The sequence below is a fragment of the Nicotiana attenuata genome, chromosome 6 (genome assembly GCF_001879085.1).
Source record: "Nicotiana attenuata strain UT chromosome 6, NIATTr2, whole genome shotgun sequence".
NCBI classification, from domain to species: domain Eukaryota; kingdom Viridiplantae; phylum Streptophyta; class Magnoliopsida; order Solanales; family Solanaceae; genus Nicotiana; species Nicotiana attenuata.
In genome coordinates this window covers 48,398,320-48,414,624 of record NC_031994.1, presented here as the reverse complement: position 1 = coordinate 48,414,624, position 16,305 = coordinate 48,398,320, and the positions used below count along the sequence as shown (strand labels likewise).

The window sequence follows — 16,305 nt, the reverse complement described above, 5'->3', positions numbered from 1 at the left end:
ATAAAAATTCATTACTCGGGCTAGGGACCTCGGAATTCGATTCCGGGCATACGCCCAGGTCCCATATTTTCCCACGGACCCTCATAAATTGTCAAATCACGATTCCGGGTCCGATTCCCCAAAATGTTGACCGAAGTCAAACTTGGCCTTTTGAAAGAAACTTAAAGAAGCAACTAGGCTTATTCTTGCTCAAAACTCTTCTAACTTCCGAACCCCCCGTCCCCGCAAGTCATAAATTAGCTAAAGCAAGTACAAAAATATTATTTAAGGGAACGGGGTTTGGAAATGCAAAACGACCAGTCGGGTCGTTACATTCTCCACCTCTTAAACAAACGTTCGTCCTCGAACGGACATAGAAAAGTACCTGGACTGCTGAATAAGTGGGGATATCGGCTCCGCATGTCCTCCTCGGAATCCCAGGTCGCCTCCTCGACCGGCTGGCCCCTCCACTGGACTCTTACTGCAGAAATCCTCTTGGACCTCAACTGGCGGTCCTGTCTATCAACAATGGCAACTGGCTCCTCCTCGTAGCCCAAGCTCTCATCTAACTGTATGGTACTGAAATCCAACACATGTGAATAGTCGGCATGATACTTCCGGAGCATCGATACATGGAAGACTGGATGAACTCCTGATAAACTGGGAGGTAAAGCAAGCTTATAGGCAACCTCTCCAACTCGCCTCAATACCTCGAAGGGGCCAATAAACCTTGGGCTCAACTTGCGCTTCTTTCCGAACCTCATAATGCCCTTCATAGGCGAAACCTTCAAGAGGACCTTCTCGCCAACCATAAATGATACATCGCGCGCCTACTGATCCGCGTAACTCTTTTGCCTGACTGAGCTGTGCGGAGCCTCTCCTGAATCAACTTTACCTTATCCAAGGCATCCTGAACCAAATCTGTACCAAGCAACTTAGCCTGACCAGGCTCAAACCACCCGATAGGAGAATGACAATGTCGACCATATAATGCCTCATACGGGGCCATCTCTATGCTGGACTGATAGCTGTTATTATATGCAAACTCCGCCAAGGGTAAGAACTGATCCCACTGCCCTCCAAAGTCAATCACACATGCTCTAAGCATATCGTCTAAAATCTGAACTATCCGCTCCGACTGCCCGTCGGTCTGAGGATGGAATGCCGTGCTAAGCTCCACGCGGGTCCCCAACTCACTCTGAACAGCCCTCTAGAAATGGGAAGTGAACTGAGTGCCTCTGTCTGATATGATGGAGACCGGCACACCGTGCAACCTCACTATCTCCCGAATGTAAATCTGGGCATATCTCTCCGCCGTATAAGTAGTCGCCACTAGAATGAAGTGGGCAGACTTGGTCAATCTATCCACAATAACCCACAGTGAATCAACCTTCCGCTGAGTCCGCGGCAACCCAACCACGAAATCCATGGTGGTGCGCTCCCACTTCCATTTCGGAATGGGCATCCGCTGGAGTAGGCCACCTGGCCTCTGGTGCTCATGTTTAACCTGCTGGCAATTCAAACATTTAGCTGCATACTCCGCAATGTCCTTCTTCATCCTCCGCCACCAGTAATGCTGCCTCAAGTCACGATACATCTTCGTGGCACCTGGATGAATGGATTACCTCGAACTGTGGGCCTCCTCTAGAATCCTCTCTCTCAAGCCATCAACATTAGGAACACATACACGGCCCTGAAGCCGTAACACACCATCCTCGCCAATAGAAATCTCCTTGGCACCTCCCTGAAGTACCGTCTCTTTGAGGGCCGCCAAATATGGATCATCGAACTGGCGGGCCTTAATCTGCCCCAATAACGAAGACTGAGCAACCACACATGCTAGAACTCGGCTGGGCTCTGAAATGTCCAATCTCACGAGTCTGTTAGCTAATGACTGAATGTCCAAAGCTAATGGTCTCATCTCAGCAGGAATGAATGCCAAGCTACCCATACTCTCTGCCTTCCTACTCAAGGCATCCGCGACCATATTTGCCTTGCCTGGGGTGATAAAGAATGGTAATGTCATAATCCTTTAGTAACTCAAGCCACCTACGCTGCCTCAAATTAAGATCCCTCTGCTTGAACAAATGCTGCAAGATGCGATGGTCTGTATAAAGCCCACATGACACTCCATATAAATAATGCCTCCATATCTTAAGAGCATGAGAAATCGCCGCCAACTCTAGATTGTGCACAGGGTAATTTTTCTCATGAACCTTCAACTGGCGTGAAGCATATGCAATAACTCGCCCCTCCTGCATCAATACACATCCCAAGCCAACGCGAGAAGCATCGCAATACACTGTATACATCCCTGAGCCGGAAGGCAATACAAGAACTGCTGCCGTAGTCAAGGCCGTCTTGAGCTTCTGGAAGCTCTCCTCACAATCATCGGACTAACAGAACGGGGCCCCTTTTGGGTCAATCTGGTCAGAGGTGATGCAATAGATGAAAAGCCCTGCACAAATCGCCGGTAATAGCCTGCTAACCCCAAGAAGCTCCTGATCTCGGTCACTGAAGTAGGACGTGGCCAACTCTGAACTGCCTCAATCTTCTTGGGATCCACCTTGATACCCTCTCCTGACACTACATGCCTAAAGAATGCTACTGACTCTAGCCAAAACTCACACTTGGAGAACTTAGCATAAAGCTTCTGCTCTCGCAAGGTCTGAAACACTACTCTCAAATGCTGCTCGTGCTCCCCCAGCCTACGTGAGTATATCAAGATGTCGTCAATGAAGACGATGACAAAAGAATCAATATAGGGCCTGAACACCCTGTTCATCAAATCCATAAATGCCGCTGGAGCATTAGTCAAGCCAAAGGACATCACCAGAAACTCATAGTGGCCATACCTAGTCCTGAATGCAGTTTTCGGAACATCCGAATCTCGAATCTTCAGCTGATGATACCCTGACCTCAAGTCGATCTTAGAGAACACCCTATCACCCTGAAACTGTTCGAACAAATCATCAATACGGGGCAATGGATACTTGTTCTTGATGGTGACTTTGTTCAACTGGCGGTAATCAATGCACATCCGCATAGTCCCATCCTTCTTCTTCACGAATAGCACTGGTGCACCCCAAGGCGATACACTGGGCCTAACAAACCCCTTTGCTAACAACTCCTCCAACTGCTCCTTCAGCTCCTTAAGAGCCATACGGTACGGTGGGATAGATATAGGTTGAGTGCCTGGAGCCAAATCAATACAGAAATCAATATCACAGTCCGGAGGCATGCCAGGAAGGTTAGAAGGAAAAACATCGACGAACTCTTGGACTACTGGCACTGAATCATTCGTCGGAGACTCTGCGGTGGTGTATCGCACATAATCTAGATAAGCCAAACATCCCTTCTCCACCATGCGCTGAGCCTTCAGGAAAGAAATGACCCTGCTAGGCGTATCAACTGTTGAACCCTTCCACTCCAATCTCGGCAACCCCGACATCGCTAGAGAAACAGTCTTGGCATGGCAATCTAGAACGGCGTGATATGGAGATAACCAATCCATGCCCAGAATAACCTCAAAATNATAAAATTACAACCAAGGAAAGCCTGATTCAGGCTTCCTGCCTGAAGCATAAAGTAAACCGTCTCCAAAGATCAGATTTCAAAAGCCTTTCTCTCATTTGGGGTGTGTCAGAGTTCCCTAAGAGCCTCATGCAGACTCCGGGCAGTGCTCACACCCAAATACATTGCAGGATTGAGTCATAGTGCAGTGTGGAAGGGCCAACCCTCAAGTGTCCAAGTTCAGAGGGAACTCAAGGTCCCTAATCATGGCACATAGGAGGGGGACAGAACTTAGAAGCTAAGAGAGAGTGTAAGTGCAGAGAGGAATTCTAAGAGGAAGCAAAGACAGGCTAATGGTCATGCCTAGCAATTGGAAGTGCTGGCACACCCCACCAGCCTTTTAGGCCACATTGTTTGGGAGTTAGGACCCCCTAAGGGATCAAGTCCAAACATGAGCAACAACTTGCATGTTGCCATGTTCTGAACTTCAACTCAAAGCACATAGAAGGGAAGAGGGGTGCAAGGATTCACAGCAGAGACAAATGCAAAGAAATAATCATGCTAAGTAACATTGAATGTAGACAGCAAAGCAAACATGGGTGTAAAGGCTGTAAATAAACACATTGGGATGAGGCTGAAACCACAACTAGAACATACCAGTTTCAAGGAAACAAGAAAAGGAAGCAGCAGTCTTGTAAAGCCAAAGTGCAAGCAAGTAGTCAGAACACTATGATTTTAGAAGAGAACTATGAGATTGTAAGTTTCTCTCATGTTGAATTGAAAGTTGTTTGATCGTATTAACCGTATATAATGTGTAGAAAGGGTCGTGCCTTTTATAGTGTAGAAAGCAAATAGAAATAGGTAAGAAAAATAGTTTGAAAATCAATTACCTAAGGTTTCCCTTTAATTAAGGGGTTCTGATTTCAAACGGGCAAAACTAATTAAGGAAAGAGATTAATCAAACACTTTTCAAAGCAGTACAAGAGGGGTAAATACATAGAGGTTTGTTTAAGGACAAGGTCTTGACAGTACACGGTTTGTGCAAATAAGGAAAGGAAATCAATTACCAGCCAGTAAATCACAAGGTCTGAATGAATCCAGTCAGAAAAGGTGAAGAAAGGTTTTACTTAAGGAAAATCAGTAACAATCAATCAAACCTAAAAAAGGATTCTGAATCAATCATAAGTTGGAAAACCTTTTCGGAAGAAAGAATTCATCACACATATAAAATCATACAGCCACACTTAAACACGAAGAAATTTGTCATGCTATTCAATAGTAGATTCTTGTGTAGAAGAATTTAAAAGTTCAGAGTCGTAAACAAAGAAGTTCAAACTTAGTTCATAGACTCAGAATGAGTCTGAAAGAGTCAAGGGTTCCAAAATAGAACCCTAGTTCAAACACATGACCAAACCTCGGTAGAACCCCCAAATTCTAGGGTTTCCAACTCGAGTCAAGCACGGGGATGTGGAGGCAACAGGCTCAGAGATTTCTTTTCAGAATTCTCATGAGAAGACAAGCAAATACAATAGAAAGTTCGAAGCATAATGAGAGTAGAAGAAACAACAGAGGAAAACATGCTTAAACGGGTCTTAAAACGAGGTAAAGTAGAAGTGAAACAGTAAACACTTAAGAACATGGTAGAGAAATACAGTAGAAGAACACAAGAACACCAGAACAATATAGCAAAAGAACATATAGGAAAACACAGTGAGATAAACATGTGAGAGCATGGTATAGAAACACAGTAGAGGAAAGAATGGAGCACAGTAGAAGAACATGCATGATAAAGGAAAACATAAGAACACGGTAGAAGAACATGCGTGGTAGAAAAGAAAACATAAGAACATAGTATAGACAAATACACACAAAGAAAAGAAAAAGAAAAGTCAGAGAAACATTTTGAACCCTTCAAAAAACCCTAAATCGAAGAGAAGTGATTTTTAAAAGATAATTTTGAAAGAAAAAATTGGGGAAATTGTTTAAAAACTCAAGTAGAGCACAAATATATAAGAGATCGAAGAAAAAAATCAGAGAAAACCTCGAATAGCTAGGGTTTCAGAAGAACCCTAAAACGAGAAAGGCTTTGAAAAGGTCGATCTTGGACGGAAAGGTCAGAGATAGCTCATAGGACCAGGATACGCCGGAGCAAGGCCGGCGATGGCCGTGAAAACTCGAGTTGGCACAGGTCTGGATGAAGACCTTCAAGGTCCGGCCTCGATTTTTCAAATGTTGAGCACACAGGAGTATCAGGGGGTGAGTATAAGGTTACCATGGCCGGAGGAGCCATGATTTCCGGTGGGTCTTGAGGTTGGAGATGGTGAGAGAGGCTAGGGTTTCGAGAGAGTTTGAGAGGAGAGGGATTTCAGAGGCGGCTGATAGAAGAGAATGAGGGGGATTATGGTAGTCTTTGGGAATTAAAAAGGTAAGGAATGATCGTGGCCGTTGATCAAAATGATCAACGACCTGGATTTAAAAAAAAAGCCGGGCGGGTTAAATTGGTTGGGTCGAGGCCCGGTTCTATTGAAATTGGGTCGGTCCGCTAAGGGTTTGAAATTGGGTTAATTAGGGGATCAATTTGGCTATAATTGAAATGCAAATGAGGCTATCAGTTAAATAGCCACTTTTCCCTTTTAAATTTATAAAGAATAGTAAAATGATTTTCTGAAACAAATTGAAAGCGCTATATTAATTAATAATATATAATCATTGATTTAAAAATACTGGAATAAATTTTATAAGTATAAGATGCTGTTAATTCTTAAAATAGGCTAAAATCGCAATTATATGCAATTTAGCTTTTTAAAATACCAAATAAATTTGTAGAAATGTATGAAAATTACCCTAGCTATATTTTGGTATAAATATAAGAATAAAATAAGTTATTCACCAAGATTATAATTTTGGGAATAATTATTGGTTTTTGTACTACTAAAATGGACAATAAATTGATTTAAAAATCCTTTAAAAATTAGGAAAAAATACTAAAACACTTGGGCATACTTATATATGCTATTTTGAAAGTATTTGCATGTAAAAAAAATACATAGGGAAAAATTGGGTATCAACAATAATAATGTGCAAACCTGTGGACATCAACTAGAATATCCCAAAATCCGGTGTCACAAGTGCATGAACATTTACTAAGGAGTATAATAATAATACAATATCTATCCGGAATGTAAATTAGACAGGATAAAGTAAATAATACGATGGAGACTTTGTGGGTTTTGATACGTATCCTGGAATGCAGCTTACCATAAAGTCTCCTCAGCAGTTGCGCCTACGCGCCAAGATGACTGCCAAAAGAACCTGTCAGATCCTGCACATTTAGTGCAGAAGTGTAGCATGAGTACGTAAATCAACGCGTACCTAGTAAGTATCTAGCCTAACCCCGGAGAATTAGTGACGAGGGGTCGACATCGATACTTACTTGTGGTCCAATAAATCAGTATGATAAATCACAAACAGATATGAAGCACAATAGTAATAATGAGGTGAAACGGTAAATAACATAATCCTCCAACATTTCTTTTGACGATATAAATCTCTCAAATCTATTATACTATCTTAACATCCTAGAGCATAAAATGCAATCTCCAATGAATAAGGAGTACCATATAAATGGCAGGCCTCAATAAAAGGGGAATCTCATGAATATACAGACTGCTAGCGATATAACACACGATTATGCCGAGTTCGTACGGTCCGATCAAGAGTGGTGTGTACACTGCCGAGGAATAACCGACGCAAACCAGAGATGCATCTCAATATATTATCGAGGCGTTCGACCTGATCCACAGGAAAGAAAGAAACTTATCGAATTACGAGTCGCGTGCTTACAACATAGGTGCAGGAGCATAAAGTAAACATGAATTTTACCGTTTATCAAATATCTCGCCAAACAACTCAAGGTGATAAAACTCGGCCTACCAAATAAATTTCAATTAGAAATTCACTTAATTAAGCAAGCTAAAAAAAAAAAGAGTTAAACTGATTCAAATATTACATGATGAGGTCCTAAGCCTACTCGAACATAAACATGCTTTTAGCTACATACGGACTCTCATCACCTCGTGTGTACGTAGCACCCACAACTAGTAGCACATAACAAATTTTAATATCTACGGGTGGTTTCCCCCTCATAAAGTTAGACAGGAGACTTACCTCGCTCCGAAATTCCATAACCGGCTCCAACGCCTCTCTAACACCTCAAACCATTGCCCATCGATCCGAAACTAGTCAATCAATGTGAAAATCAATCAAAATATCTCCAATGTGTATAATGTAACAATTTATAATAATTCTCAACTCCACTCCAAAAGTCAACAAAGTTATTGATTTTTTTTTAATTTCATTTTTTTGTTCTTGCTAATGGTAAAAGGGGGGGGGGGGTGTTGAATGTGGGGGCTCGGTCATGTCATATAAGCCCGAGTTGGACCCTCAGGTCCACGTGCTCATATTTCGAAAATTTTCGAAGATAAACTTTACCCATAATGCTATGAACTCAAATATATGATTTATTCCAAATTCCATGTCCAATTTCGTGGTCAAAATCCAAAACTATAATTTCTAGGTTTTTCTTCAAAATCCCACAATTTTCCATAAATTTCCATGTTAAATCCTTATAGAATCCGTGTAATTAACTTACAATATGTGGGAATTACTTACCTTGTAATAGATGATGAAAATCCTCCCTCCAAGAGCTCTAAGAATCGCCACCAAATGAAAATGTGAGAGAAATGGGCTAAGTCCCGAAATAAAAACTCACTACCCAGGCTGCATCTTCGGACAAATAGCCGCTTCTGAGGCTCTGCACCTACGAAAAATCCATCGCAGGTGAGGCTCCAACTCAAGAGTACAACCTCTGCTTCTGCGGTCCAAATAGCGCATTTGCACTTTCGCTTCTGCGGCAACAAGCGCTTCTAAGCTCACGCACCTACTTGACCAAGTCCGCTTCTGCGGCCCCAGGCCACCTTGGCCAATTCCGTTTTCGCGATCTCTCCTCCACATCTGCGACCTCAACACACTGAAGGAACCGATCATTTCCACAACCATGCTGATGCGAGCCATTACTAACTGGCATAACTTCTTCCAATTTACTCTTGACTTGCCTTTGGAATAATAGTTCTATTCAAACACATAACAGGCCTCAAAAACCATTCATCTCGAGTGAACCACATCACAAGACCACATTGTCTCAATACCCATAAGCCATCTCATACCCTCCTCATGCACTCAATAGTTTCTCCAACTGATACACCCGTTCTGAAAGATCTTTTACGAATATGAGGTTGTTTATCCAACACCTCACCGTAGACCCGATAATAACATAGAAATTCCCCAAGTATTCTTCACTCTGCAGCAAAATCTAGTCCTCAGTGTCACGACCCATTTTCCATAATAGGTCATGATGGCGCCCGACTCCATTTGTCAGGCTAGCCAACGCGGAAGTATAATTAAATTCTCATTTTACCCTTACCAAAAACCATTATAATAGATTTTCCCCCAATTAAATTCATGAACCAGTAAGGATCAATAAAATGTAACGACAGTTATACAACCCAAAATAACGTCTACTACTGTGTGTGCCAGACCCTGGTGTCACAAGCTACGGGCAACTAGTAGAATATACACAAAATGAATAATGCCCTATCCTACTTTCTGAATCAGGATAGACAGAAACAGCAACAAAAAAATACAAGGAAGACTTCTTCGGCTGAGGGTCGGCAAGAAGGGAGTGCAGCTCACCGTGGAAGTCCCAGATGCGCTCACTGATATGCACCAGAGTGATGTCCGGATCCACCTGCCTCAAATCCTGTACATTTAAGTACAGAAGTGTAGCATGAGTACATAAACAATATGTACCAGTAAGTATCCCGTCTAATCTCGAAGAAGTAGAGATGAGAGGTCGACTCGATACTTACTAAGGTCAATTAATATATATATATATATATATAAAAAAGTATGATGTATTCAAATCATGGAATTTACAAGTGTCAACAGTTTATGGCAAGTGGTATAAGTCAAGAACTTTACAGCATCAAGTTTATAATTTATCATATGAGATACTGGCAAAATAAAGCATGTGTAGGCTTTTCCACAATTAACATGCACACATAATAACGAGGCGACGACCCGATCCAATAGAAATAAACTGTGCACTTGCCGAGGGTCGACGGCGCGCCTATAGATGCATCTATTCATACCGAGGCGATCGGCCCGATCCACAAATAAGGATGAAATATCAAGTTCGCACACATGGCACATAAATGGTCAAGAATACCAAATCACACTTAATTAACTATACAAGTATGCTCCTATCCCCTTTTAAGTCTCTAGTACACGCTAGGTGTTCATAACAACAATTTAACATAAGAGATATATGTAATAGGCATGTTGTAGGTCCTAAGCTACCCGGACATTTATCATAGTAGTAGCTACGCACGGGCTCTCGTCACCTAACGCGTGCGTAGCCCCCGCATTTAGCAACAAACACTCAAACATTAATCCTAAGGGGACAATTCCCTCTTACGAGGTTAGAAAGGAGACTCACCTCGCTCCGAAGTGCACTTCCGATATCAAGAATAGGCCCAAACCCTCAATTCGTAGCCAAACGAGCACCAACTAATTAAAATAAGCAAGAACTAGTCAATAAGAGCTTACAAGGTTAAATTCTAATTGTTTAAGCAATTTCCTAACCATAAATACAAGTTTTCCTAATTTTCGACCCCGGGCCCACATACCCGGATTCCAATATTTTTCGAAGGAAGTTGTTCTCTATCACCTAAGGATCACAAATATGCGATTTATAGTTCATTTCATGGTAAATTATAGGATTAAATCTTAGTTTTGACTAAACCCTAGGTCTAACTCGAATCTCTTGATTTTTACCTAATTTTGAGTATTAAATCTACCTAATGTTTATGTATTTGAACTAAAAGTGGGTGGAAATTACATACCTTGCAATGATATGTGGAAACTCTCTCTTTGAAACCCCCAAAATCACCCAAGTGTGTAGTGAGAAATGAGAGAAATGAGTTTGGGTTCGTATTAATGAACCCTTCTGCCCCCAGTGATTTTCGCTTCTGCGGCAGGAATCCCGCTTCTGCGGGTTCCGCTTCTGCGGAAGTGAGCCGCTTTTGCGGAAAAGGTCAAGGGGGCCTGGGCCGCTTCTGCGGTCTAAACCTCGCTTCTGCGAGGCCGCGTAAGCGGAAAGGCCACCGCTTCTGTGGTTCTGGGCCTGGGTGGATGGACCGCTTCTGTGGTCAGGGGTCCACTCCTACGGTTTCCCCTGGGCCTGGCCCCTTCCGCTTCTGCGATAAACGACCGCTTCTGCGGTCTTGCTTCTGCGGTCCAAGAGCCGCAGAAGCGGTTATGACAGAAGCAGCAGATAAGGCTTTTTCCTAAGTTTTCAACTTCACTCGAACCTCGACCATTTGACGCTCGGGGCTCCCGAGCCCCGCCCGAACATACCGACAAGTCTGAAATCACGAGGCGGACCTACTTCAACCCTCGAAACACTCAAAACAACGCTAAATCGAGGAATCAACCCCAACCACCAAATGAATCAATTCATTGAACTTCAAGTTCTTAATTCTCCTTCAACGGGTCAAAACGCCCTTAAACTACTCGGATGGACACCAAATTTTACGGGTAGGTCTTAACTGATATTTCGGACTTGTACCAAGTTTCGGAATCGAAATCCGAACCCGATACCTATGAAAACAATGATTTCTTAGTTTATTTAAATCTTTGAAACTTTAACTTAACAATTTCACGAAAAAATTCATTACTCGGGCTAGGGACCTCGGAATTCGATTCTGGGCATATGCCCAAGTCCCATATTTTCCCGCGGACCCTCAGAAATTGCCAAATCACGATTCCGGCTCCGTTTCCCCAAAATGTTGACCGAAGTCAAACTTGGCCCTTTTTAAAGAAACTTAAAGAAGCAACTAGGCTTATTCTTGCTCAAAACTCTTCTAACTTCCGAATCCCCCGTCCCCGCAAGTCATAAATTAGCTAAAGCAAGTGCGGAAAGTATTATTTAAGGGAACGGGGTTTGGAAATGCAAAACGACCAGTCGGGTCGTTACAACAATTGTTTCAAAATTTGTATTTTTTATGTGTTTTATGAAAGAATGACATCTAAGGAGTATTTTAATGATTTATTTTGACCTAAAGGAAAAAAATTTATTTAAGCGAACAAAGACTCGGTTTTGCAGATACGGCCTTTCAGCACTTCTAGAAAGAAGATTTTAAGGCTGTGCCCGCTAACCATTGAAAATGACCCAAGGTGGTTGTTCTTGCAAAAACGGCCTTCCGGCGCCCTTTTGGGGGACATTCGGCTTATTTTAAGCAAGAATGACATCACCTGACTTATTTTGCGACAAGAATTAAAATTTCGGTATTTTTGGCTATTTTTGCAAAAGGGTGGTTGGACCCGATGAGGGTTGCCTACGTATCTCACATCCGGCGAGAATCAAACCAGCGTAGTTCGGGCAGATTGGGAATTGAGTATACTATCTATTTTTTTTTCTTTTTATAAAACTCAGACCATGAAAGCTTTAATGCAAAAGAAAAACAGTTTTGATTTTTTGATTTTTTTTCTTTGGAATTTTCTAAAAAAGGTGCTTTAAAAGAAGAAAGAGAATTTTTTTTGGATTTTTGATTTTGATTTTATTTTTGAAAGAAAGACTTCTGAAAATTCCTTTTTTTTATTTGAACTTTGGGAATGTTAAAAGTAAAAAGAAAATACTTTTTGTTTGAGTGTTTCATTTGTTTTCTCTTTTTCTAAGGAAAAAAGAAGATATTTTTGGATTTTGATGTAACCTCTTAATTTTCGAAAGAGGGACTTCTTTAAGAAAAATGTTTTGAATTTCTGAGCTTTTATTTATTTACAAAAGTACTTCTAAGGAAAAGAAAAAATATTTTTGGACTTCAATTTTTCAAAATTTTTATTGACATTTACAAAAAAAAAGACTTCTAAAGAAGAAAAGAGTATTTTTGGATTTTTGTTTCTGATTTTTTTTTGGATTTTTTGGAAAAATACTTCAAAATGAAGGAAACCTGTATTTTTTGGATTTTGATTTTTCTTTCTTTTTTCGTATGAAGGACATTAGAAAGAAGGAAACCGTTTTTGAGTTTAAAAAACTTCTTTTCTCTTTTTTTTTTGAATTTTCTAAGGAAAGATTTCTAAAGAAAAAACTGAAAGAAAATATTTTTGGATTTTTTGAAAATTGGAGTCAGAACCGATGAGGTTTGCCTACGTATCTCATATCCGGTGAGAATCAGACCCGCGTAGTTCAGTCAGTTTTGACGGAACAGGGGAAACATGGCACTTGAAATTTTGGCTCATTTTGAAACGACTTTTTTTCAATTTTTCAGAATTCCGGCAGAGTTTCAGAATATTCTAAATACCTACCTCTCATTTTTTTTGATTTTTTTTCCCTTTTCTTGATTTTTCTTTCCCTATTCTAGAAGCCGGTCAACATGCAAGCCGAAACAAATAAATGCACAAGTAGCACGTAAGATGCATCAGGATGGTCTTTTCATTTCAGGTAAACCTGTCCTAGACAGACCCAACCCCTGTGTTGATTCTCCTAAGTCAAATGCATGTGATGCAAAGAAACGTTCCTACTAGGGATCCAGCATGAGGCTTTGTTATTCTAGGTTTAACCCTAGGTTTATTGGTCTAGACCTGGCTTACCCGAGCGGACAACTCGGGCCGAGGGGGAGGCAGCGTACTGGGGATACAGAAGCTCCGCCGGCTTAGCAACTTATCCAAACCTCGTTCTAAATAGGAAAAGACTCTAAACAGAAGAGAAGCTACACGAAGTGCACCCTTCTCCATGATGTAGAAGACTCAGAGAGAGGAAGGGATTCGTAACAGTTTATATATACAATTTCAACAAATATCAAAGCGGTAAAACATTTAGCACATATAGCATGGAACATGTAGAAAAATCAGATAAAGCCATCCTATAGTGCAGTTTTAGAATTGTTCTAGCACGGTCGCTTAAATTATTATAAATGGCTAAAAATCTGATTTTAATACATGTCATCCTATAGTGCAATTTTAGAATTGTTTACCGCTTTTAATTAATTTTAAGGAAATTGAACGTGGTTTAAAACGTGTTTTCGGATCACGTCACATGAAATGCACCCGGATCCGCGACACATTTTATTCAACGTTTTGGATTTTGGATTTGGGTCACATGAAATGCACACCCGAATTTAGGAAGGTAAAATTATTAAAGAACGCGCCTAAAGCAACTAACGCGTTGTTAACTTTGCGGGAGGCCATGAAAATTCGCTAAACGGCGCGTCCCGAAAGTATTTTAAAGAGGTAATTAAAGAGGGCCACGCAGTTTGTGATTTTATTTGCCGCAGCGACCTTGATTTCAATTTTAAAGGCCATCCTAAAAGCGACTATTATTTTTCTATTGAAGATTGTCTCTAAAACAACTTAATTAATTAACCTTATTAGTAAACTACTATTAAAAGCATTCATGAAATTCGGGCCCCAAAATCAAGTCCAAATTTAAACAAGAGAAAACCTCTTAATTCAAATTTGCTACTTAAATTAGAAGGCCCAAAATTACATTGCAGGATTAAACTAATGATTTCAAATAGGAATTCAGGCTTCTAGTATTTTGGGCTTTAAAACCAGCCCAAGAGTGAGTGAAAATGCCTTCAGCTTTTTAAAAGCTGTCCAAATGGCTGGGCTTGAGTACAGGCCCAATTTGAAGAGGTCTGTCCTTAACAGACTGCCGAACCCAAGGCTGAAAATACTTGGGCTCCTCATTAAATAACTGGGCCTAACGTTAGGCCTGGTTTTCATGGCCCAAAAAAGTAAGCAGCAACAGAAACGGAAATATACACATGACTGTGAGATCCAAACTTGATTATCTAATTCTGTGCTGACGTCAATTAACGTTAATCTAATCCATAGACTAGCTCTTTTTGAATCTCACTCGGTGATTAGTGGATAAACAAGTAATGATATACATGTGCATGAATTGGATTTATTTTCTCAGATGCCAAATTTTAAATCAATTTTCCTAAAAGCTAAAGTATAGGAATTAATGTATTGATACACCAGATTATTTCCAGCACCCCTTAAACTAACAGAAACATGCTAACACAGGTCAATTATTCAATTCGTACAACTGAGATTTGAAAATCTAGCTAGGAGAGTTTAGAGTAAAAATTCATACGCAGAATATAGTTGTAGGCACTGATGAAGCCCAAACAATTTCTACATTCGAATTAGCACTAGCTTATAGAACCTGCCTAAATTACTAATTTGAAACAAACACATAGAATCCTGTTACAGTTCACAGTCCGCAGCTAATACAATAAAGTTTTAGCTAAGTCATGAAATTGTTGGAAACATAACAAATCAACAGATCGTTCAAAGGGAGAATCAACAGAACAATCAGTGCAGCATTTTCATTCCATTTCCAACTGGAGAGTTACATCAGGACAAGCTCAGGATGTGTACCTGGAATGGAGGCAGAATAAGAAGAAAAAGGCAGAGTCAGCAACAGTTAACAGCAATCAGCAGCAACGTTGGACCAATTTCGAACCCAGTAATGTCAGTGCACAGCCTAGGAAATATTTTAACACAAACAGCACCAGTAAAACAGCCCAAAATAGCTTGAATGAACCAAAAACAACTCGAAAATCACCCTAGGAACTTCTGAACCTCAGCTACTGAATTTTCAAACCTATCAGTGCTTGAAAATCTAAAATCTGTACTCCAACAACTCGAAAACTCTCAGATTCAATAGAGTTTCTGTTGATTTTTAGTGTTAGCTCTCATCTTTCAAGGTTTAAGATATTTTTGGTTTTTTTTTTTGGTTTGGTTTTTTGTTTGGTTTTTGATTTGGGATCTCAGATCTATCGCTGCTTCTCTAAGCTTTTGAGTTTTGAATTTCAAATTTTTCTAATCTCTAAAACTTCTAGAACCTTATGGGGATTTTTCAGATTTCAAAACTTGTGAATGAAGGCAGAATGCATGCCTTTTATAGGCAAAAAATCAAGGGGAAGCTTCTAGATTTCATTACCCATTTCCCCCCTCTTTTTATTTTTAGTTTTTATACATTAGCCCTTCATTTTCTGACTTGTTTCTCAAGTTACTGCATTAAGTTTCTGAAATTATGACTAAGGCCCTATTTTAGAAGATTCTAGGGTGTTCTAGTGTAACCTATAGCATTTCTATCCAATTCTAAGTACCCAAACTACCCCTGAACCCCTGACCTTGGTCTCAATTTACCAGGTTGACATTATCAGCTATAACCACACTACCAATTAGAAAACCTAACAATTAGACTAAGAACCATCACAAATCAATTAACTGGAGAATTAATTCTAGTATCAATCAAGCCCAAGCAGAGGGATTACAAAGATAAAAATGCAAGAAATTGGAATCTAATCAGGCCAAATTGAACAAAAGGCAAAAACACTAATTAATCAAAGATAATGTAACGGCCTGACCGGTCGTTTTGCATTTTTGAACCCCGTTCCCTTAAATAAGACTTCCTGCACTTGCTTTAGCTAATTTATGTCTTGCGGGGACGGGTGATTCGGAAGTTAGAAGAGTTTTGAGCAAGAATAAGTCTAGTTGCTTCTTTAAGTTTCTTTAAAAAGGCCAAGTTTGACTTCGGTCAACATTTTGGGGAAACGGATCCGGAATCGTGATTTGACAATTTCTGAGGGTCCGTGGGAAAATATGGGGCCTGGGCGTATGCCCGAAATCGAATTCCGAGGTCCCTAGCCCGAGTAATGAATTTTTATGTGAAATTGTTAA

General features: G+C 40.5%; 1 protein-coding gene across 1 annotated transcript in view; it reads right to left on the bottom strand.

Annotated features, from left to right (window-relative positions):
* Window positions 1–3,019, bottom strand: part of LOC109227822 (RNA-directed DNA polymerase homolog) — a 10,796-nt gene extending 7,777 nt beyond the window's left edge. Inside the window, exons 1-2 of the mRNA XM_019393017.1 lie at window positions 2,600–3,019; window positions 1,733–1,783 (exon numbers count right to left, since the gene is read on the bottom strand). Of these exons, the coding sequence (XP_019248562.1) occupies window positions 1,733–1,783; window positions 2,600–3,019 (471 nt within the window). The remainder of the gene's footprint in view (window positions 1–1,732; window positions 1,784–2,599) is intronic.